The 25582-nt window shown below is 39.8% G+C and overlaps 1 protein-coding gene across 2 annotated transcripts in view; it reads left to right on the top strand.

The window, feature by feature from the left end:
• LOC134615630 (adenylate cyclase type 1-like) overlaps positions 1-22559 on the top strand; it is a 60974-nt gene extending 38415 nt beyond the window's left edge. The window contains exons 9-20 of one of the 2 annotated variants that reach the window (XM_063460188.1): positions 184-378; positions 2672-2769; positions 2917-3001; positions 3761-3850; positions 5572-5846; positions 6251-6377; positions 6788-6904; positions 10469-10615; positions 11874-11972; positions 12447-12561; positions 14923-15047; positions 19943-22559. In XM_063460188.1, coding sequence (XP_063316258.1) covers positions 184-378; positions 2672-2769; positions 2917-3001; positions 3761-3850; positions 5572-5846; positions 6251-6377; positions 6788-6904; positions 10469-10615; positions 11874-11972; positions 12447-12561; positions 14923-15047; positions 19943-20272 — 1803 coding nt within the window. In that variant the 3' untranslated portion in view covers positions 20273-22559. Of the gene's footprint in view, positions 1-183; positions 379-2671; positions 2770-2916; positions 3002-3760; positions 3851-5571; positions 5847-6250; positions 6378-6476; positions 6753-6787; positions 6905-10468; positions 10616-11873; positions 11973-12446; positions 12562-14922; positions 15048-19942 lie in introns of those variants that run through there. The other variant, XM_063460189.1, reaches the window with a different exon arrangement.
• Positions 22560-25582: the final 3023 nt, after the last annotated feature.

Raw genomic sequence — 25582 nt, 5'->3', positions numbered from 1 at the left:
ACTTTTTTATCGTCTTTATAGAGTTATATCAAATTCTCCTGTACTCAGGAGCTGTGTAAGTGCTGAGCTCACAAAACTCTTCATTTGTATGCCTCACCGCATCAGCTGACAAGCAGTCAGCCTTAACGCACGAGGCAGGTCTCTGCAGAGACTGATTGTGTTGTCTTTTTCGCTGTATGACAGCGGCGAGCCTTGCGGACTGCATCGGAGAAGCTGAGGAATCGGACGTCTTTCTCAGCCACTGCCGTGCAGCACTCGCCAGGAACGCGAGTCAACCGCTACATTGGGCGGCTCATCGAAGCGCGTCAGACCGAGTCCGAGACATCAGACCTCAACTACATCACCCTGTTCTACAGGAGCAGAGACAGGGAGCGCAGGGTGAGGACACACGAGACCTGAACATCTGATCGAGAAACTCGTAACTTTTCAACAGATATACAAATGTATTAATATATACTTTGCTCATTACAGACACAAGATACAGCATGCTTCGTGACTGCCCCCCCCCCCCCCCCCCCCCTTCTGTCTTACTCTCGCACATACACACCCTACACCAGCTCTAATTCTCTTTCTCCCTCTCTCCCACGCCTGTTGTCTATGTGTGTGTGCGTGCAAGTGGAATCCACCCACCCTCTCAGGAGGGGGTGCAGATAATGATTTGGGAACGTCTGAGCAGCACACGTGATATCTTTCTCCAATGTGTGCGTGGGTAGCCATAAAGGAGAAACAGAACAGAGATGGGTTCATGCGTCGATGTGTATGCACGTGTCAGCGTCTGCATTTAAAGTTGTTTCAGAAGAAATAAAACCTGTGCAAAGTAAAAACATAATTAATTGCCTCTCATGTTTAACTTGTTTTAGCCTTGCGATCTTTTAGGAGAAGCGCAATAAATAAAGAAGACACAAATGAGCATAATGGGTTTTTAAAAATATATTCCTGCACTACAAGATTTCTTTCAAAACACATGTTTTACAAATTTAGACATCCCCTTTCCTTTCTTTTGCAAGAGATAAGTAAAGTTTTTTATTAGTACAAACATGAGCCAAAAAGCCTCTTTTCCAGTTAAATAAACACAATTGTGGCATTCTGTATTCTGGGTAAAAACTATTTTTCTTGTTAGAGTAAAAACAGCTGTGATAAGTAAATGGCTTATGGCTGTCACTTTTTGTGGTCATAAACAAGTGAGGATCCAATTGGAAACACCGTAGGAGACGGAAAAATCAAATCCTGTATTTTCAAAGGGTAAACAGAAGGCTCTGCAGATATGAGGCAGGAAGTCTAAAATGTGTCCTAAAAGTCTAGGTAGGGTAGAAGGAAAATAAACTAGATGCAGGATTAGATGCAGGAATAACAGAGAGTTGTGATGAGGTAGGACATGGAGAATAAATGAGCACAACAGGGAAAGGGATAATAAACCGCATGTGAACTAAATCAGGACAGCAACCAGGGCAGACAAATGAACGAAAGGTGGACAGGAACTATTCTTCGAAATAAAGCAGAGAATATTAAAAGAAGTAAAAAGAATGAACAGTAAGATAAAGACAGGTGGAACAATGTAAAAAAGATGGGTGTACCTTCCAGGTCTGTGGCAGTGTCTTAAACCTGCATTCTTTCTAATGACCAGCAGGGAGAGAATCTACTGGTTTCAAAAACCCCATATGGAAAAGAAATAGTAAAAACTTATATGATTTACTCATGAAAGTGGCCACTTTCTCATTACTTTCATATATTTTTTAGTAAGTATCCAAAACATACAAGTTTCATTATATAATTTTTCAAGGGATCTTATATGTGTTTTCACTCTTGTATGCTTTTCATACAAGTTTCACACAAGACAGATACAAACTTTATAAGATTTATATATATCTTTTCCATATGGGACACAATCTGAATGTATAGAAGTCTGCCCCTCTGCCTCTCTGATCCATTACCTCAGTAAAGACTTTTCTGGTGAAATTAAGTGCTCACTCACTAGTTTCAAGTTACACTGAAAGCATAATATTCATTTGATGAATTATAATCCCCATCAGAGGCAAAAATCACGTACTGTGTGATTAAGCATGTGCAGTATCTCTTGGTTTCTCACGTTTTAAAATCACTCCACTCTTATCACCTTTGGTTTAAAGATTCCAAGATGATGACAAGAAAAGATTGCAAAGACTTTGCTAATGTCACGTTGAATCCTCCATCTTTTATATACATACCGGCATTTAAAATCACAAAGGCAAAACATCTAAGAATTATAGTAAAAACAAAAACAAAGAAATTCAATAATTAAAAAGACAGTTACAAAGAAATCTATAAATTGCTTTGAATAGATTTTCAAGTTCAGGTGATGCACATCATTGTTGGAGTAAAACAGTTTATAGCACCAGCACCAGAGTGTTTGGAAAAACCAACAATAGCACCTTTAAACTTCATTAGTATCATACCATGTTAATATTTGTAGCTGGTCAGTTTCTAATAAAACTGAAATGACCATGTATTTGTCTTCAAACAATCTTATGTACTTATCTCTAGGATGATGTAAAAGCAATGCCAGGATTCCCCATGATAAAGGATTTCCAACACAGTGCTCTGAATGGACCTACACTGTTTTTGCAATGGATGGATGGATTCTTTGTGCTTCTTCTTCTATTTACATTTTAACTCTTGTTTCCTCTTTTCTTAGTATCATCAGGTATATGATGACCAGTTCATCAGTGCTGTGGTTCTTTCTCTGATCCTTGCTGCCCTGTTCGGCCTTATCTACCTACTAATGATCCCACAGTATGTAGACACACACATTCACGCACAAAATGTCCAATCATATTACGCAAAAAATTTTGTGGGCCAGTTAGAAAGGGAGCTGTTTTTCATGGCATTTAGTGAAAACTGGGAAAGCCCTGCTCACTCTCTTGTCTCTTTGTCTCTCAGGGGGATGCTGGTGCTGCTGCTGTTGGTGCTGTGTGTGTGTTTCCACGTGGCCTGTGTCATGTACCTTCATCTCACCAGTGTTCAGGTAAGACTTCCAGACCTCTCCCAGCAGCCTCACGTGTGTAAAGATCACACTCTTAATACACTCTTTGTCATTGGTTTTAGTCACTTTGTTGTTGCTTTGGGCCTCTTAATGGCTATTTTGTGTCTTTTTGTTGTCTAATTCTTTAGGAAGTTACTTCATATGGCTTTAAAATAATTTTGAGTCTCTGTAATTGCTTTGCTTATGTTGGGGGTATTTTGTATTTCTTTAAGGTAATTTTATATATATGTTCATTGTGGGTTTTTTTTTTATTTTAAAGTTGTTTTTTCATGAAATTCTAATCTGACATAATCTGACATTTCTCTTAGATAAATCAGTGTTTCACTATCACTACTATAACTTCATAGTTTTATTTATTTATTTTTATTTAGCCTCCTTTAGCATACACTTAGTGGACTCACAAACTTTTTAGCATTTTAGCAATCTTTGATTAATTATATTTTTGTGTGTGAAAAAAAAGCCTTCATATCGGAGCACCATAATCATTTTTGCATAGTGAGCGCATAATCTCTATATGACACTGTGGCATCATGCTACATTGAACTATCATCATACCCTTTAAGTGTCTCCTCTAATAGACCTGAACATAATGAGCCACACCACAAAATGCACTCATTTTATTTCCAGTCCTGGTTAATGATTTGTCCAAAATGCATTTAAAGTAGATAAACAGGTGCTTCATTTACTCCTTCTATTTTCCGCCTCCCTGCCAACCTCCCTTTCCCTTTCCTCTGGCTTTAGTGCCAACCAGGCTGCCTCACCATCCAGATCCGAACAGTGCTGTGTGTCTTCCTCGTTTTGCTTACCTACTCTGTTACCCAGGCCTGTGTGGTAAGTGTATGTGATTTATATAAATGATATCATGGTCTGTGTTCAAAATCAATTACTATTCACTATATGTAGTTTGGCATATTACTATTCATGGTTGATATGCCACAGTCATGTTGAGTGAAAGGAGTTGTCAGAGTTTCATCATTTCAGTTCTGGTCTAAGGAGCTCGGAAAGAATGTGATTGGACTTCTTTAAATTTTGTCACCTCTCATTCGAGAAGCTTCTTCAGTTCAAGTAGGGATTGTCCCTTAATAGGGTCGTTGGTTACGGGTCAAACCACTGTAAGATCTTGCCTCACCCTACCTTGTGACCTATAGAGGTCACCTGACACAAGATGTGAGTAGGGGTTGAGGCCCCTGGGAGGGATCTCAAAACTGCACTGGAGGTGGCCTCTTTCACTCCTCTTTCTAACCATCTGTCTTCTCTGTTCTAAATGTGAACATTGTCATCCTTGCAAGATTGACCTTTATCCTTTAGACGCAGACGTACAGCTGAGTCTTGTCCTGTCGAGGTGGCTCTTCTATGTTGTGCCATGCGTTTATGGAGTGGCTGTTTGGTTTATCCAATGAAGAAGTCAGAGCACTCCGTGCTGCGCTGAACAGCATATACTGCGCTGTTCTTCTTGTATTTGGGAGTTTTTGTCTGAGGGTGTGGCTGGGTATGAGGTGCACTGGGGTGTCATGATTAGAGATAATTCTCCTGATTTTCTCTGACAAAACTTCATTGTTGGTCACGGTTACAAATACCAAATCTGATTTGACTGCAACTGTATCAGAGAAGCGCTTGTGTCAGCACACCACTATTTTATTTGGATATTTTTTTCTTCTTTTCTTATTTTTCAAAGGAAATGCCCATATGATTTCTTTTTTAATAGTTAAAAAGTTGGCAACACTATAATCAGGATATAGCTAGCTTAGCATAGCAGAAGAAGAAAAAGTTACTTTAAGTTGATGTCACCCCAAAGGAATTTGCACCTCCTCCTGGGGATCTTTCTCCTGATAGTCAAATATATGAACTACTACATTATGAATGTACTAGTTTAGCATAGCAAAGAAACACAAATACTGGTAAAAACTGGCAGATCCTAATCTAACCCCTTTAACAACCTAATATGCAGACCATTGTCTTAAGAAGACTGACGTCACATAGCCAGGCTTGCATTATTTCAGCTTGTCATAGACTTCTCAGTTTTTGTAACCTAAAATGCAGGGGGGTACTGATCATGACCCGAGGGTCGTTACATTGAATTTGAACATTCAGCTTGATCAGTAAACAGTTTATGGCCTCTCCAGTCATCATATTGCACATGGGTGTACTCTAAAGATAAATGCGTGCATGCAGAATCTGTCTGTCTCCTTCTGCAAGGCAAATACGACCTGAGTGCACGAGCAGGTTGGTCTTTACTGCCACAGCTGAGAGATTACTCCCTTACTGTTTATATTACACGGGAAGATAAGGTTCGGAAACAGAATCCAAAGGCATGGTTTATCACACTGTACTTACGCTTTATTCAAATGTTCGTGGTGCTCTGTACCCAGACGTGATGTAGCAAAATAATTAGTTGAGGATCTCTTGGAAAGGAACAAATCAGGCACATAGATTGTTAAATTGTCTATTCAGGTTTCTAACCTTAATGCCATTAGATCAATGAGAAATTTATTATTTAATATTAAATGTTTTAGGATTTTTTAAGATAAATTATCAAGGTAATTTTCTTCCAGGTGGGTTGTGTTCCCTGGGGTAAAGTTGGGACAAACTCCAACCGCTCTGTGGAGAACATCCCCGCAGACACTCTCATGGTTAGATCTGCTAACACCACAGCAACGGACCGGGCTTGTCCCAACATGGCCTACGCCTTACTCTCCTGTGTGGCGGGGACCCTCACCGTGATCCCTTACATTCGTGTCTCCTCGCTCCCCAAGATCCTCCTCCTCTTTCTACTCTCCATCACATATACAGTTGTCATGGAGACCAGTGGTTACCGTCAAGCTGTGGGGTAAGCTGTGTTGTTAAGACTTGTATATGTAATATATGTAAGGTTTATGGTTATAGTCAGGTTTGGCTAAGTGTGCTAAGTACAAAAAAGTTGCTGTTATCCACAAGAACACAAGAAAGTACAAGACAAAAGCTCAAAATCCTATCAAATTATTATCAAAATATTAAAACAGTAGGAGAGGAATTGCAGCAAAATCTGACATATTTCCCTCATCAAAATACTCAGTGTAAAGTTCTGCTTTACATTGTATTTGCATTTGAAGCATGTATTTCTATGCATATTTTCCCACTTTATTCTTCCACTCCAACACATTTCAGGGCATTTTTTTGTATTGTCATTAGTTCTTCCCTACATAACAAAAATAATAAACATTATAAAAATGTTTTTATGTCTCCATCTTCCAGTGGTGGCTTTCTGCACACACGGGGCTATGACCCTGTTTTGGCAGTGTTGCTTTTTTCTGGAGCCCTGGCTCTGCATTCAAGACAACTGGACCTTAAATTGCGACTTGACTATCTCTGGGCAACTCAGGTGTGTGGCTGCTGGTACATTCAACACCCTGTTCTTGCTTCTAGGGTTCAGTTTTAGTCAGGATTTGATCATTGTAATACAGATTTGTGTTTTCTTTAGTGCCTATGCTCAGTCTTGGGTTGTCTCAGTGGATCATCAAAGCCTGGATGTTTCTATTTTGGGAAGATGCTGCATGTTTGTCTTGTCTGCAAATCATTATCTCCCTCTAGTGATAAGGACGGGCAATTACATCTCCTCTTTGCTGTAAGCTAGAGTACGCCATCATAGTGCTTAAAACTTAAAATGTCAAGATCAGTGCCACTTTTTAAAGGATCTGCTATTTGTGTGTGTGTGTGTGTGTGTGTGTGTGTGTGTGTGTGTGTGTGTGTGTGTGTGTGTGCGTGTGTTGCGTGATTGCTGATGTCATGCAGGCTGAGGAGGAGAGAGACGACATGGAAAAAGTGAAGCTGGACAACAAGAGGATCCTGTTCAACCTGCTGCCAGCTCATGTGGCTCAACACTTCCTGATGTCAAATCCCAGGAACATGGTGAGCATCTGCGGGCATGTCCAGGCTCATCCAACAGGGATCGTCAGTCTAAAGTGCGTAAGCACCTTTGAAATCAGAAAGCACACCCTGACACAGTAGGTGCTTTAGGAAGCTCTGAGGTTTAGGTTTGGTGACTTACAGGTCAGAAGGTGTCTAGATTTTTAGGTGACAAGTCAAGATTCACACCTGGGTTTTTTGTTTTTCAACTATTTTGCCTTTTAATGTAAATGTCTCAGTACAGTGCATGTATGTGGGTTTTGAGAAGTTTAGTTACTGGTTTTGCATTTTCAGGAGCTTATATCTGAGGAATTTGAAGGTCGAAGGTGGAGGGAAAAATCTAAAAAGCATACATTTCTAAATTTTGTTATATCTTATCAATATTTTTGTTCTGTTACAGTAGTAACAGTAATTCCAGAATTGCGGTTACTCAATTTGTTCATTAAATTAGGAAGTAATTTCAAATTCAGTTTTTCACATTTTGGTTATCATCTTATGTCTTAAGTATTATGTCCACAAGAGATATGGTTAAATCAGTAATGAATAATAAAAAGACATATCAGTAAATCATATAATCTGTATGGCCCTTACAGGTCATACAGATTTGCAGACCCTTTGCAGGGACCATAGACTCCCATTGTTGGGAAATTATCTCAGCTGTTTAGGACAATGGCACTGCTATCCTGACCATTTGTCATGGTGTTGAAGTGGAAGTGTGTGCTGTTCTGTGGGCCACTCTCTCCCACCACAGGAAGTGATGAAGACATATATAGCCTAGAAATTAGGTAACTCTTGACAGGGATAAACTGAGATTCTAAACTCAGGTTATTTGTTTTTATTAACCAGAGACTGTATATACGGTAAAGGACAGATGCAGCCACAGTGATGCCACACGTTGGTTTTGAAGTCTTTGGTTTGAAGCACTTAATTTTAGCATTTCAGTGACGACATGATGTCATGCTAAAATAATTTTCTGATCATTATATAATCCAGTAACTCAGAATAAGAAGGAAAAATGAATTTAAACTGCAACTTGACGTGTTTGCAGAGACACACAACTGTGGGGATATGTGTTATGCTCGTTCCCACTGTAATAAAGTACATATGGCCTCATCATTTCAAACTTTATGCATATGACAGTAAATGTGAAAGCATGTGATAGGTTCCCTTTCATCTTCAATACCATTTTGAACAATAGAGGAGTTTTATGGCTACTGTGAGAGTACTGGAGGCTGGAATTTGTTAATAATAATAAAAAGATAAAATAGTCCCTTCAACAATCGGTGGGGCTATACATGAGACGATGTAGGATGGTCTGAGGCTGAGACTCGTAAACACAGGGGGGAGGAAGTCAGGAAGTATGTTTCCAGCACATTGGTGACCCCACAGAGTTACAGTGTATAGAAAGGCTTCCTCTCTTTCCTCTGGGCTAAAGTTCACTCATATACTGTATTCATAACACAGCACAGTGGGACTCCACTGCCTGGAAGTTGTGCAGCTCCAGCATAATAATTTAACCAAAATTTTCCATGCACATGAAACTGCAGCTTTGACCTGCAGGCATGCTGATCTCATCTCATAAACGATCGTTGCATCATTTATGTAGCTCTAATATATAGACGGTATTGTGATTCACGGCGGTTGAGCTGCTTCACATTCGTCTTTATTTTCTAGCTCTATTACTTGTTTTAGTTTTGTCCCCTTTGCAATGTCTTTCCTGAGGATCGTTGTATTGCTATTTCTTAAGGGGGCAGTTAAACCAAACGACACAAAACAATATGTTTTAAAATAGACTATAAAAATATTTTTAGTCATGTCACTGCAAGAATTTCCAGCACTTAGATACTCTCAGATTTAGTGAAAATCATTGCACAGATATCTGCTAAACAAGTCAAGATAAACTGATATTATTATTATTACTTTTTATTTTAACTTTAATGTATTAATGTAGCAAATAACCCCTTCACATTGTTTTAACATATGTAACAGTAATAGTACAAATCAGTGGTTGTCACCTTAACATTAGATCTGGGTCACTGGGATGAGCAAGTGACCGGCATGCTGAAAAGCTACTGCAGGGGTCCATGTTTAAGTCAACCCTGCACCATTTCCTGCTTGTTGTTCCCTCCTCTCTCTCCTGCCTACTTCGCTGTTGTTTTAATAATAAAGTCTAAAGGGACTAAAATCCCTGACTGCTCGTTTTGGTTACAGCAGGCACTTAGGCGAGCTTAGACAGCAAACTGTGTCAAAGATCTTCCAAACTTGGGGCTTCTTAAGGACATTGGGGCTGTTTTTGCTTTCTTTTCATTTGAATTAAAAGGTCTGGATCTGTTCTTAAACTCTTCCACAGACTTTGCTGTATATTTTAAATTAGCATATATTTATTAGGAAAGGGTGTTTTTTAAAAAGCTTTTGATGTGTATTAAAATGCTTTGGTTTAATGTGTTTATACCTGCTGCATCTGATTGATTATGCATCAGTATTTTACAGATATAATGACATTAAGGTCGTCTTAAATCTTGTTTTCCGTGCAGTATGAGAATATGCAAATATCAAAATCAGGATGTTCAACTGAAGAGCTCCCCTAAGCTTGACTTCAGCTGGTAGTTTCCAGTGAGTGCGTATAGTACAGTTCTGTCAGGAGGATTGTATTTAAATCAGCATCCCATCAACTGTAGTATGTATTTGGTGATTTGGCTTTAGTCTGGGACGTTCCTGCCCTTCTGTGAGCATTCACAGAAAGCCAAAAGACAGTGAAACCATCCACAAGACCCAACACAGTTTAGAGCAGGCATCACTTACAGAGAACTAATAGTAATACTATTACATGGAGAATCCAAGGTGAAAGTACGTTACAAAGTGTTTGTCAGAGGGGGGCAGAAAATGAAGCAGCCAAAATAGCTAACATGTCATTTACCAATCAGGCATCAGCTGATGTCTGCTGTCAGTGATATTAGTTGATCCGCCAGGGTTGCTAGCTAAACTTATATGTAGTCATCTAAGTATGCTTTGAAAAAACTAATGCAAACACACACGCCCATAATAGAGGGAAAACAGGGACTTTATTGTGAGTGAAGGAAAATGAAACGTAACTTCAGTGGTTAGTGGTACACAATGAGAAAGTATAGCGACAATTTCAGGAGAAATGCACCAGGGATAGTAGTATATTGCTAAGAGTATGAAAATAAACCAAGTAGTTTAATTGGGATTATTTCTTAAAAATGAAAATTTTCCTTTAGAAACTGTACACAGCCCATCTTAAGAGCACTGTTACACTCTGGGAAGAGTGCAGCGTGATCAAAAACCAACTTGCTTTATACAGGCAGACATTACAGCTAAAGACAGCTGAATACAAAAATGGCTGCAAAAACACTATGGACATCAGGATGAAGCATGTTTATTTGTTGGGGTTGTGATGGCACCGGGTCACTGCTATTTAATACTGACAACAGTGAGATCTTGCTCAAAGATTCAGTATGCTAGCACAATCTTCCATATGCAAATATTTCTTCTTCTTTGGTAGTATGGGTTGTTGAATTGTTTTTATTGAATTGTTCTACCCTGCAGGATCTGTACTACCAGTCGTACGCTCAGGTCGGAGTGTTGTTCGCCTCTATCGCCAACTTTAATGACTTTTACATCGAGCTGGATGGAAACAACATGGGAGTTGAGTGTCTGAGGCTGCTCAATGAGATCATCGCTGACTTTGATGAGGTGACTGAAATAGTTTGTTCCATCAGATCATCCATAAATCTGCAGCATTTTATATGTTTTTCATGTAGTGAATCTTCTGGCCAGCAGTGCAATTTTCAGAGATGATGTGGCTATGACCAAGGGTTTAAAAAATACTGTTTATTTATGGAATATAAAAAGCAATGGTGGCAGCTGGGAAAATAAGGAATTACTTACAGATGATTTTTGGCCAACTTGAATCTATAATCAGCTGCACAAAGCATTCCTTTACTCAAACATGCCAAACAAGTCCATTTTAAATTGTATTCAGATTTGTTTGTCACTTGTAATATACACTCACGCTCACCACTTTGTTAGGTATACCTGTTTAGCTGCTTGTTAATGACTGATATCTAATCAATTAATCATATGGCAAAAACGCAGTGCATTTAGGTGTGTAGAGATTGTCAAGACAACCTGTTGAACTTCTAACTGAGCATCAGAATGGGGAAGAAAGGTCTTTTAAGTCACTTAGAATATGTTGGTGTCAGACCAGTCTAAGTATTTTCAGAAACTGGGGTTTTCCCTCACAACCATCTGTAAGATTCACAGAGAATGGTTTGGAAAAAGAGAGAGTTTCCTTGAGCAGGCAGTTAGAACTGCCTTGTAGATGTCAGAGGAGAACCAGACTGCTTTGAACAGAAAAGAAGGCAACAATAATTCAAATAACCATTCACTGCAAGTAATACAGAAGAGCATCTCTGAACAGAGATAATGTGAAACCTCGATGCAGAAGACCGCACCAGGTGCCACTCCTGTCAGCTAATGAGAGCAACCTGAGGCTACTTTCACAGGGGCTCACTAAAATTGGACCACAGAAGACTGGAAAAACATCGCCTTCTCTGATGAGTCTCAATTTCTGCTGTGACGTTCATATGGTAGGGTCAGAAAATAACACTAAATCATGGATCCATCCTGCCTTGTAATGTATCTGGTTGGTTGTGGGGATGTAATGTAATGGTGTGGGTGATATATTCCTGACATACTTTGGGCCCCCTTACTACCGACTAAGCATAATTTAAACACCACAGCCTACCTGAGTGGAGGCTCAGGTAGTGTAGCGTAGTGTTCAGATCATCTCAAATGGGTTTCTTGAACTTGACAATGAGTCACTGCAATCAAATGGCTTTAAGAATGTGCAACCAACAAATCAGCAGGAAATTTGATTTGAATTTTCTTGTTGTGGTAATCTGTTTCTCCTGTTTTTGTCCAATTTTTCCTTCTTTTTCCTCGCTTCCAGCTGATGGATAAAGAGTGCTACAGGGACATTGAGAAAATTAAGACCATTGGCAGTACATACATGGCTGCAGTTGGGCTGGTTCCTACAACTGCTTCAAAGGTAGACCTCCACTAACTATATTTATCTCCTGAATAAGGTTTTTGCACTTGTTTACAGTGTATTTGCACATTTGAAAACTGTTCCGGGTGTCCAGGGTACTGTTGAGAGGCCTAGCCTTTCCAAGTTTGTGTTCTCTGAGTGCTGATCTTTTAAACACTGCCACATTTCACACCACAAAATCCTCTGTAGGGGATTACTGGTATCTGTGGTGTCAGCATATTCTGCTTTCATAAAGTGCATTTAAAGCCCACAAAGCTGCCAAACAAAAGAGCCCTTTATGCAACTTGCTCAAAAGTTTTACCCAAACATCACGGTTTTACTTTTGGGTAACCCTGAAGCATGTCTTTGTGGTTTCTGTAGATACGTATGTATGTTACCACATCAGGGAAACAGAAATGGAGGCTAATATTGCTTCTTACTTCAGGTTTATTTCTGCATTAATATGTCACATATGTGTCTTCCTCTGATTCTCAGGCGAAAAAGTCCATCACCTCACATTTATGCACCGTGTCAGATTTTGCCATCGAGATGTTTGATGTCCTGGATGCTATCAACTACCAGTCTTACAATGACTTTGTCCTTAGAGTAGGTGAGTGAAGAGATACACATACACACTCTATGGCCTATAAATATGGATGTCAGAACTTCTGACCTATTGCACTGGACACCGTGAACACTCGGTGCTGCTAAGCTTGGGAGGAAATGCATCACAGAAAGAGCGTTCCCCGCAGGAAGCTCGTCACAGCGAGACCTGAAGTTCTGGGTTCCATTGTGTTGGGTATCCTGTGGGGAGCCTGCAGCTAGAGCCCCTGTTTAATCCCAGTGAAACCTGGTGTACACAGTGCCATCCTGTCTGCAGCCTAGGTGGCTCCACATGTAGAAACTGCCTCTGTTTGTGTGCTTGGATGGACTTACTCTGCAGAAATGCAACTTTTGGTAATTTTTGCAATTCTGGATTTCCAAAACGGACAGAAAACAAAGTTAGAACTTCAATATGCGCCATGTTTCTGTCTATCACTGAAGTCCTTGGGAAATATTTACATAGATGATGCAATATACTGATGCAAAAAATGTCTTGCAAACATGTATTATCATAGTTTTAGAAATGATATTGATATAAATGATATGAAATTCTTGCAGTCATTTTTTACTATCATAAGTATACTAAACACTTCATTAAAGTTGCATTTGCGTAACATTAATATTATATGGAAATGACAGATAGAACAAGCCCATTGGTCCCTGTTGGATTAAACTATTGCTTTGCGTGTGAGTTTAAACATGTGAAATTACAAGAGGCCGTGTCTGATAGATTTGGGCAGTACTTTATGGGGTATAAAATATGATGCTCTTTTAGAACAGTGCTAAAAATGTTTAGTGTATCAGAATGACAGTGTGTCTGTTATTGTGCATCTATTATTGTGTAATTTCCTAACAGCCTTGCACTACATGTTTTCTGTGACACTAAGAGTGTACACGAAGTTTTTCTGAGAACTGTCATCTATACTCAGTACTCTTTAGATGCTAATATTAAGTGCAGTGAGATTTAATTGCATGTATTGTGTTTTAATAATCACACAAATCAGTAAACTACAGTTACAAGAAGAGATGAAGTAGCATAAAAACATCTATTGTTGCTATGGCGTTATTACTATTGCTTACTGTGTGCAATAGAATATTATGGTAACACACCAGAACTGGGAATCAGTGAACCTGTTATCACTCATTCTCATTCTTCATACCCTCCTTTGCAGTGTTACTGGGAAAAAAACACTGTGTATGCCACATGCATCCTCTGGAAATGTTATCTTTGGCTTGCAACAATGCTTTTCTTCTCACTGCAGCAGCAGCAGCATGTTATACTGCTGGTAAAATGTTTCTCTTAGCACTAACATAAATAAATAAATAAACAGATCATTTGCCCTCGTTTCCTTAAATATTTCCAATTGCTAATAATTAACCTGAAATGCTCTTTCTGAAGAGCACGAGTAAGACACTGATTTTTGTAGGAGTTCAAATATTGTTTTGAAAACTTTAAAGTGATTCAGGACATGAGTACAATCAGAGAAAAACTATAACATGCCACTTTCATTCTGACGTAGAGAAAATGGTCTCTTGGAAATTCAATTCAAATCAGTTTTACTTACAGAACACCAAATCGTCGTCATAGTTACATCAAGATGCTTTATGTTATAATGTGAAGATCCTACAATAATACAGAGAAACCCCAACAATCAGATGCTCCCCTACGAACAACCACTTGGCAATAATGGGAAGGAAAGACTGCCTCAATCTGCCTCCCGGGAGCTGGTTCCATAGTAGAGGAGCCTGAGAGCTGAAGGCTCTACCTTCCATGGTACTCCTAGGAATCATAAGTATCAGGCCACTGCTTATTTAACATAAGAAGTGGCCTCAATATTCAACCCCTTGTATGTAAGAAGACATTAAGTTTCATTCTGGATTTAACAGGCAGCCAATGAGGAGAAGCCAGTATAGGAAATATGCTCTTTCTTTCGCATTTTTAGGGAGTTTTTACAACAGCCTAATAATAATGAATTACAATATACTCCAGTTTAAAATTAATGACTGGTCCAGACAGGAATTAAATGAGGAATATAATCAAAACTTTTTCTTCACATCTAATCTGCTGTTCATAAAGGAAAAGTTAAAAGATATGCCACCAGCTGCTGAAAAATGGTGGGTAAGTCTAGCTGTTTGGTGTATGTTAGTGGAAAGAGAAGTGAATCCTATCACTAACCAACACTCAGCAATTACTTTGTTCTCATTTCTTAGTGCAGCACTGTTTAAATTTGTAATTCCAGTAGAAGCTCGACATGTTTGTTATAATTATATGAAAGCACATGAAAGCTATATTTGAAAATATGTAGCACACATATGTAATATGCATGTGTGACCCAGACATTATATGTTTTGTTCATGTTAACACCAGGCATCAATGTGGGCCCAGTGGTGGCAGGAGTGATTGGAGCCCGGAGGCCACAGTATGACATCTGGGGAAACACAGTGAATGTAGCCAGCAGGATGGACAGCACTGGAGTACAAGGAAAGATACAGGTACAGCTCTTCAGTCCACATGTATGTCTTCTCTGTTACCTACTCTTCTTCTTTCTATTCCCAAATGCAACAATGTACAGATCTCACTAAGATTACAAGCTGCTGCTGTGTTATGAAAATACATGCAACGCAGATCAATATTGCAGTCATAGATAAAAAAATAAAAGATAAAAAATAAAAACAGCATAAAGGTGTCCAGCTAAGATATTTAGAGTGCTATTTGAACTAAAAAGTTAGCTGTTTTGGGGTAACTTTTCCCCGAGTTGGGCTATTTTTGCTGGACATATCTGAATATTAAGGATGTTCCTTGAAAGCACTTGCATAGATTCATAAAATAATCTCTCTCAGTCATCACCTAAGACCCTCCCGAAGCGTGTAGTGGTGTATTTACCTGTGGACACTGTGCCCTCTGAGTGTTATTTTTATACATTTAGGGCTTTCCCGGAGTGCTTTCTTTGGGTAGTGAGTGTGCTGCCTGTAGCTAGTAACAGCAGCTGGTGGCACTTTAAATGCAGTGACCAGTGACCAAGCACTGCTGTCTGTTTTGCGCTCTGTAAGTAAAGCACATGTTTCACTGATGGAGACTCAGTGAAGCACAGTAATACTACACCACACCACACATGTGGAGGTGTGGGCGTGTTTATGCTGTGCTGCAAAACATAACCACCGTGAAGCAATCAGAAAACAACTGTTTCATTTTCTGCTGTGCTCTCACTCACACCGCATACGTAGATCAGTCATTCTCTGGCTCGCTGCTAGGCCGCTGCTTTCTTGCTCTCTCTCGCTCATTGAGTCGGGATAAATTAAGAAAGAGTAAGTAAGTTTGAATGTTTGCTTTACAAGCAGTTGCTGCATACTATAGCTTTTTATTATTGACATGACTAGTTCTCATTTGACAAAGGTAAACAGATTAGAGGGTGTTATTTGGAAATAATTAGAAAAGTTCAGATAAAGTTCATGTGTTTCATTATTTTCATATATTCAATTCAATTTTCTTTATATAGCATCAAATCACAACATCAGTCGCTACAGCTAAAACCTAACAATCAGAAACTCCCCATGAGCAGCACTTGGTCAAAGTGGGAAGGAAAAACTCCCTTTTAACAGGAAGAAACCTCTGCCTGAACCTGGCTCAGGGAGGGGCATTTGTTGCGACCCACTGGCTGGGCGGGAGGAAGACAGGACCACAGACACAGTGTGGAAGATGATGACTAAATACAGTGGTGTATAAACAGAGTAAAAAGACGTGATTGAAGAAATAACACAGTGCGTCATGGAAAGCCCACAGTGGCCTAGGCCTATTGCATCATAACTAAGGACTAGTTCAGGGTCACCAGATCCAGCCCCAACTATAAGCTTGATCAAAAAGCAGCTCAAAATGAAAAACATGTAAACTAAGATACATAAACTTTACAGTCTTCTCTGCTAAAACTTAGATGTCCAAGCGGTGCTGTTCTAACCATGAATTAGAAAAAAGAAAAATAATGTTTTTAGTGATTAGAGCAGGAATCCTACAGGATTCGGTTCTCGCCCACTTCTTTTATATGTAAATGACTTTGCTTTATGCTTGAAAGGAAATTTTCTTATGGTAAATTTTGATTTCGATAGGTTAAGTCTGCTTTCACAGCATGATTTGAAAACACGAGTTGCCTCATATTGTGTGGATGTTTGCCCATAACAGTGAAGGAAGGTGGAGGAGTACAACCAATAGCGGGATTTAGGTTAACATATTTTCAGAAGGTATCAGGAACTCAAACTAGCAACATACATACATTTAGACTTATTCAGCACTGGCATTATGAACGGGCCTTGGGGGTCCAGGCTGGTCCAAAAAGTCACATTAATTACTCAAGCTCAAGTTAATTATTCGCACTGCAAAAACAGCTCCACATGAAATGAGCCAAATATTCTAAAATCTTGTTGTCTTCTTTTCAGAAAAAAAAAATCTGCCACTGGGGTAAGCAAAAGTTGCTTGACTAGAATCCTTAAAACTACCAAATGAATCTAACTGCTGTATGCCTGTAAATTAGACAAAACTGTCTAAAATTTATGCTTAATTGAAAAGAATTTGACTTATTACATGCAGCAAAGGGCCGGCCGCTCTCTGCCATGTGGCATGAGGGCACCTGCTCAATACAGTGAGCTAAACTGGTGCCCATTAAATTCATTTCTTAAATGAAAAAGTTGTTTAAGTGGACTTGCTCTTGAAATAAGAAAAATAATATTATTCTTATTCAGGAGTTTCAACCAAACCATTGTCCTACCCTGTAACTGGTAAATAAAGTTCAAGAAAACGCTAGACATATTTTCCTAGAATAAGCTTAACTTTCTTGTGCAAAACTTGCTTGTTAAGAATGTGTTTTCTTTTTAGGCAAAAAATAAGAAAAAATGTCAAGTTTTTTTTTCCTTTTTATTTTAGTGCATCTGCAGCAGCTACATAATCAGCATTACTGTGGAGGACTAACCTTGGAGCAGATATTCTTATGCAAATCGGACTTTGGGAAGTTCCCTTCCTGTTTATTTAGCACTAAAAGAGGTCATTCATCAGCTTGTGCAGCTACAATGTACTAAGGACAAAAGTAGTATCTGTTTAGCTTTGAAATCAGGTGTTTTCAGTCACAGCTATATAAAATAAGGCACCTAGCCATTAGGGGTGCAACGATACACAAAATTCACGGTTCGGTTTGGTTCGATACTTTGGTGTCACGGTTCGATATTTTTTCGATGCAAAAAAATGTTCATGCCTTTTTAATTTGTCATTTATTAAAATTATAAATATATATCTTAACTCAAAAGTACAGTTTTTAAATTTAATGTTGCTGAAACAACAAAATAATAAAAAATAAAAAAAATCTATCTGATCGAGAAATCACTCATCTTTGGAAAAGAGAGTTTATTACAGAGAAATGGCTCTTTCCAAAATAAAAGCTATACTATACGCTTCTTCTGGGCTATATTCTCAGCAGCATATTAAACATATCAGGTCCCCATAAGGAGAATCATGTGCTAACGGCTGTCTAAATGGCTAGGGTAAAGTTTGTAGCATGCGTGCTTGTTGTTTTTGTCTGCTTCCACTTGTCTTTGCACTAGGATGATGTCGGCGTAAATGTGCAGTCATATTCGTTGTGTTCCCACTAGTGCTGTCAGCGTTAATCTCGTTAAAATGACATTAACGCCATAACGCGGCAAATCTCCGTTAACGAGTTACCGCGGATCGCCCCGTACGTGGGGCTGGACGGCGTCAACACGTTAACAAGGTAACTGCGCTAACGCACTAGTTCCCACCAATTGAGCATTGCGTGGCACATCCGACATACTGTTTTACTTTTGTCCATGACGCGCTTACCATCAGGGTCATGCTTCACATGAAAACCAAGATAGTTCCAAACGCCAGATCTGAATGAGGGTGGGGGAGGTTCAATTTCAGGTAGCGTTGAGGCAGTTGCCATGTTGCAACGAGCTTAGCTTCTGTCTTGCTAGCTTGTGCTGCTCTCAGTGGATCTGCACTCGACAGTGCAGCCTAGGCGGAATAGTCGAACGCAGATCCACTGAGCGCTCAACACAGACAGCATCGTCAGAAGAAAAGTTGATAAAATAAATAAAAAAAATTGTATTGTTCGATACATATGCGTACCGAACTGAAAGCACTGTATCGAACGGTTCAATATCGATACGAGTATTGTTGCACCCATACTAGCCATGCAGTCTGGCTGTACAAACACTGGTGAAAGAATGGGTCATTCTACACAGATTAATATAGGCATGGTACTGTAATAAGATGGTACTTTTGCAACAAGTCAGTTTGTGAAATTCCCTCCCTTATAGATATTTCACAGTCAACTGTAAGTGGTATTATTGTGAAATGGAAGCATTTAAGAACCACAACAACCCAGCCATGAAGTGGCAGACCACATAAAGTTACAGAGCAGGGTCACTGAGTGCTGTGGTGCATGGTGCCTAAAAGCCAACACTGTGCTGACTCATTAAACCTCCTCTGGCATTAACATTTGCACAAAATTGGGAGTTTCGTGTCATGGGTTTCCATGATCAAGCAGTTCCTCTAGGTGTAATGTGTAGGTGTCCCAGTACTTGTGTCCATAGAGTGGAGGTTTAAAGCATGACCTCACTTGAAAATTGCAAAACAAATGAAGATGTGGTGACGATATGTTGTGCTCATAGTTCGCTCCCCTAGCGTGTGATGATTTGACTGATGCTCTCCTGCGCCGAGAGAAAATGTCTCTCCTGTTTGTCTCCAGCTTTGTATCTGCAATCAAAGATATTGATGATATGCTCAGAGTGAACCTGCTCTGATCTGTGAAAAGCACAGAGTACCAGTGGTGGCAGTTCTGGTAGTCTGTTGCCACTAGGGCTTCAGAGTGCCAGGCAGTGGGCACAGAGCTCACTGGAGGGCATTGGGCCCTTAGGTCACCCTCATGAAGTCTGTTTCTGAGTGTTTGGTCAGAGACATTCACACCAGTGGCCGGCTGGAGGGCATTGTGCAGCTCTAACAGTCCTCGTGCTGTTCTTCCTTGCACAAGGGATGGGTTAAGGACCTTCTGTGTGATTCCTTGCTACCATACAAAATAAATATTTTTATTACATTTTCTAATATTAAAAAAAATATACTAAAATAAGAAGATTACCGATAGTTCCTCCTTCTGTAAGATCCACTTTTATCTTTTCTTTTTGTGTTCAGATGCAGATGTAATCCTTTGCCCACATAATATTTTGATTTGTCTTTTTTTAAAAGCATATTATTGTTGCTTCATTGTTTGCAAACTCCTTATATATTTACTTTTTTGTGCAATCTCTTGTTCATTTTTGTCATGTCGCAGGTTTGTCATGGTAAAATATTTGGTCATAAAGCTCATCAAACGTCTGTGTGCCTCCACCAGGTAACAGAGGACGTCTATCGCCTCATCACCAATTACTACAATTTTGTGTGCCGTGGCCAGGTCAGTGTGAAGGGCAAAGGTCAGATGCTTACATACTTCCTGGAGGGACGCAGACAAGGCAGCAGGCCATCTCAAACCCAGCAACAGCCTGGCAACGGTGAACGCCGGGCCAGTGCGTTTGCCCACGGCAGTGTGTGCACTAGGCTTAGCCCCGCCCCGACGGTGACCACCTACGCCGCTATGAGGACCCCAAGCCCAAGTGTGGCTAAACCAACCACATCCACCAGCACCACCAGGTACCTGCCCTCTGTTCCCACTGCAGTGGTGTGAAGGGCACTGTCTCCATCGTGACTACGAAAAAATAAGAATGTAAGAGTGGAGGTGGGTGAGTAACACAGATGGCTGTAGCAGAGAAAGGCTATTTAAAGAGGAAAGGTTGTTCTCCACTCTTCTTCTTCTGTCTGTGGAAGGCAGGGAGGCTGAGACACTGATCATCCAATGGAAAGCCCGAATTTGGGCCTAAAGCCTGGAACCTGAGGCGTCCTCGATCAGACTGTCCCTCCACATTCGAACCCTGTTTGTTGTTTCACACAGCGGGATGTCATGAACAGGATACAGGATGCTTTAGCCACGTTGCTCTGTCATCAATCAAAGGCCAAGGATGTCTCCAGGATTTCATAGCCGACTTCCAAAAAACTGGATCCACCACTACGATAAACTAAATAAGCATAAAAATAAAAACACATCGCAATGCACAATTGAAAGTGTAGCACGCAAGCCTGTCACAATAACTGTATCCCGAAATCTAAGAACGTTAGCTGACCCTTTTCTCCCCGTCTAAAACCAAAACAGTGCTGTTGCCTTAGCGACCACTCTTCACAATGAGATTTTTGCCATTTTTTTTGTTGCCTTTTAGATTGATTTATCAGATTAATTCATTTTAGGGGCATCATTGTCCTAGAGACAACAGTGTTTAAAGTGGTTGAAGCTAATTGTGTAATTTTAGATGGCAGTTAATGACACGAACTTGCCAAAATACAACAAGGCGTTGCCTTTGACCATTTGTGGGTGGTTGATGCTGTATGCTTCATTTCTGCCCCTTCGCTGAACCACACGAGGCAAGCTCTTGATTCAGTGAGCCGAGCTGCTCAGCGTCTTTAAGTGCATGATGCCACTGCTGCATTTCAGTCATGTGTGCTGTCTGTTTCCCTGTGATGCTTGACTTCCAGATTCTTCCTTGTCAAAGTGTAGCAATAAAGCAGTTTGTCTCCTATCTCAGCCTATTCACTCCTTGCATGCTGTAGCCAGCTGGATCCTACTTTGACCTGATAGTGTTTGTAGCCAATAGAGTGTGCATAGCTAGCCACACCAGTCTGTATCTGTGGAGTTGAAGCATGAATTAGAAAACCTATTTTTAGTATTGTGCGAGTGTGATTCCTTCTTCCTCAATGAATTATATTTTAAAAAAGAGAACTTTTTTTCTGTGTGCTTGTTTACAAAGAAATATTTTCTAGTGTTGAAAAATATTCTGTTCTACTATTTTTATGAACTTGAAGCTGCTTTGGAAAGGGGGGAAAAAAAGAAACCTTCTGTTTATGAGGAGATTCCCACAAACCTCTGTGTCTGGATTCCTCATGCAAACCCAGATGATTTATTTTACGGTATAGCATGCTACTCACAGTATGGCTTACCACAGCCATTAACTTTCCTCTAATCTGTACGAGCATGCACTGCCTGGAAGCCTGCGGATCAAACATGCATGCTTTGATGAAGCACTAATGCAGGCGGAGCAGCGGACACACGTTGACTGTGTTTTATTATAGTCCTCATGCATGCGCTAAAGGTAGCGGTCCTCTTGAATGTAAGGTGCTTAATTGACCCGTGTCTTCTTCATGAGCTTGGTGTGCAAACCTTTTTGAGGACATATTTCAGGATAGATAGACTTCAGGCCTGGGGGGGAGAGGTTCCTCCTCCTCCCTGCTCCTGCTGTAATCAACAGGTAGCTGGTTTTCTAATGTGCCAACCTATTTTCATAAACATATCAGACTTTTTCGTGTTGAGCTGTAGCACAACTGAATGCATTGCTACGGTTATTGTGGATTTTCTTTTGTTGGATGCCTGTATTTTTACTGTTCGAGGTGATTGAGTTTTGTTACTCAAAACGATGGCAAGTGTCAATTTTGATCAGATTTATTTGGAACCTGACGGAAATTACGTTGGACTTATCATATTTAAAATAGATTTTAAATCTATATGGTAGCTTGAGTGCTTAATTTAAGTTTGTAAAAGGTTTAAAATGAGGATTTTTTATACACTTGCTTTAAACAATTAATTGAAAGTTGATGAAAAGGAATTGTGTACAATATTTTTCCTGTAAATTGGATATTTTCATACTGTATGATACGGGTTTCAATTGTTATATGTAGGTATTACTAGCTATTATTGTACATTGTAGAGATATATTATGGATGATACAATATTTGTCAAGTTCTTTTGTTGAAGATGTATTTATTGAGATGTTTTATGTGAATGTAAATTTTGGTAAAGAAAATATTTTATACTAAAATATAAGTGTTTGCACTGCAATTATATTGACGTATGATGATTATGAAGAATAAAGGCAGTGGAGATGTGTCTCCTGGACTAAGAACTCTCATTCTGTGCTTATTTTGAACAAACACAGACAGAAATGCACATACAGAGTGCATATGGAGAGGACACGAAACTCAGTTAAACAGTTACGTAACACTAGAAAAACAGAGTAGCTCATGTAAGAAGTTGGAGCAACATCGGGGTCAGTGGCAGTTTGACTCCTCTGGTGCTGCTCAGCATTGGCGGCCTCACGCTGACGACATAAACACGTCTGCTCTAGTAAAAACATGTCAAAGGAGTTAAGTGTGTGGGTGTGTGTACAATATGCCTTAAGTTTATTGCTCATAATGGTTTAAATGCAACAGATACACATAATAAGGGTCTATTTTTTGGTTTGTTTTGCAGAAACTACAGTGCAGGGTTTTTTTTATGTTGTGTCAAATCATAAGACATCTTAGGCAAACATCTAGAAGCGAGTGTCACAACTCAACAATCTTCAAGCATTCACTAGGCCAGGTATTTGCATATAAGGAAACACCAGTCAAAAGTGATAAGGATCCACAAATCTACTAAACACAGTCCACAATCCACAATGTATATTTTGTCTTGTCTCCATCCCCTCACCCGTAACCGGTTGCGGCAGATGGCTGCCCCTCTCTGAGCCTGGTTCTGCCAGAGGTTTCTTCCTGTTAAAAGGGAGTTTTTCCTTCCCACTGTGGCCAAATGCTGGCTCTTAGGTCTTGAGATGACTGTTGTTGTAATTTGTTGCTGTATAAATAAAATTCTATTTGAATTAAACAGTGAAAGAGACCTAAAGTTAAAGAACAATGAAATACTTTTAGTGTTTTATACTTTGATGTACTTTTCTCCTATCCCCCATGCTGAAGCAGAAGCTTTGATGGTTTGTAGAACATAGAAAGCTGTGATGTTAAAACTAAAATGCACAATCAGCACACATACATGGTTGAGAGGACAATTTCAGTGGGTCAGATTAGGCTGAAACTACTTCTGTTTTTTTGTTTTTCTTTTTGGGCCAGGTTGTAAATATGCTATAAAGTTGGATATTAGGATTACACGTGGGAGTCTAGTGGGATTAAGAGCAATCTTTTTTAATATTTTGCACTGCTTTCATTTTTTTCATTCCCCAGAGGTTACCAATTCATGGAAACTCAAATTCCCCACCCACCCTTAGGCAGGACTTGGCAAATGTGGGGAGGAAGAAAGCTTTAACAGGAAACATTCACAGTGCTTAGGGCACTCCTCCTGCTTAGGGCAGTTAAAATGTTTTGCTTATGAGAAAAATGTAAGTTTCTCATGATTTTTACATATAAAAGGCATCAGGACCTCAGTGGGTATTCGTTTGTGTCTTTTCCCACCCTCACCCACCTCACTCCACCCCACCGAAGGCGTTGGTGAGAGAAAAGGAATGTTTCAAGTCCTGTCACAGGAAGACCCGACCTCTAAACATTCATCAGTGCTGTGAAAATGTGTGTGTGTGTGTTTACCACTGGTGTGGAAATGCCATGGCATGCGGAGCGTCCTGCGTGACAGGTTGTCATGGCAACACGATAAGAATACACACTGACATGTAACCAAGGTTGTGTTTTTCAGCGGGTAAATGATAAACCAGTAACCCCCACCCTCGTTCTTCTTCTATTAGCTTTGTGATCTGTGCTGATTGTGTGCAATCACCACAGAGGATGTCAATATTCCACTTGTTGATAACCGGAAAATGTACAACTCTGCGTGTGTGTGTGTGTGTGTTTACCACCTGATGGACTCTCCAATATGATCAAAGACGCCCGGTCAGGAGTGCCAAGGTAAACACTCACACACAGCGAGATAAGCGACGGAAATGGTCTTTTTTGGACCTCATTTACAGCTGTGGTGTAGTGGAATGGCTGTCTATCTGCAGCCTGAATCAGACACTGCAGAGCTGAGATGATGACGGCGAGGAGGCTGACCGAGACACTTTGAAGGGTTATGGATAGTTTTACTACACTGCTTACTCAATGACTCTGTGTGTCATAGAATCACTTACTGTAAACTTTGCTGTCATTTCAACACTGGAGCGTAGGAGGAAAAACACAATCTGACTGCCAAAACAGCGTTTGTGTGTATTAACTGCATAGATGTATGCAACATTTTAACCCCTCTACTTTAAAAGGATGATGGGATAGTGTCATCACCCTGCTGGGGGTGGATTCCCAAGTTTGTGAGTGTGATAACTCAAGGATGAGGCGCTTTAGGATTTTCAAAATGATACCAGGTGCATCTACTAGAAGGTTGAGTGGCCGTCAGCATTTTTATACTAATTTGCAGACATATTTGTATTTGTCTACAAATACAAATATGTCTGTAACTACAGTTTGTATGGGAGTCAGACCAAACAAAGTGATGAACTAGCAGCTCAGCATCAAACATGGATTGCATTGGCCACATCCACCCAAGAACCTAACTAGCCTAAGGTTATTAAAGAGCAATTTAAGGTATGGTAGTGCTGTTAGATCAAAAATATAATACACTAAGACATATGAAATCATCATTAGAAGAAAAACAACACTGTAAACTTTAGTCACACAACATTGTTGGAGAGGAGTTGCTCTATACAATGGTCCCTCGCTATAATGCGGTTCACCTTTGGCAGCCTCGCTGTTTCGCTGATTTTTTTGTGCAATTATGCATATTTTTTTTGTTTGTTTGTTTGTTTTTTACAGCACATTGTGTTCTGTATCCTGATTGGCTGTAGACCATTGTCAATCAATCTTGTGCCATGTCTCCTGTACAGTACAGGATGCAATTAGCATGTCAAATTTACATAAATCTTCGATCACTAGCAGTGTGTGACTCTGAAGTGCTGTACTTTTACGTACGTGTATGTTTGTAAGTTTTCTCCCCAACAAACACAACAAAATGTTGATGAAACGTTTTGCACTGTCAAAAGCAACCGCGGGTGCCTTTGGTTTCATTCTATAATACTGGACTTAATTTTCTACAAAGGTTTGAACTTTGAGGGTGTTTAAACAAGAGAGAAAAGTGTGAAAATGC

The sequence above is a fragment of the Pelmatolapia mariae genome, linkage group LG17, assembly GCF_036321145.2.
Source record: "Pelmatolapia mariae isolate MD_Pm_ZW linkage group LG17, Pm_UMD_F_2, whole genome shotgun sequence".
NCBI classification, from domain to species: domain Eukaryota; kingdom Metazoa; phylum Chordata; class Actinopteri; order Cichliformes; family Cichlidae; genus Pelmatolapia; species Pelmatolapia mariae.
The sequence above is the reverse complement of the archived record's forward strand: the minus strand, read 5'-3'. Positions and strand labels throughout refer to the sequence as shown.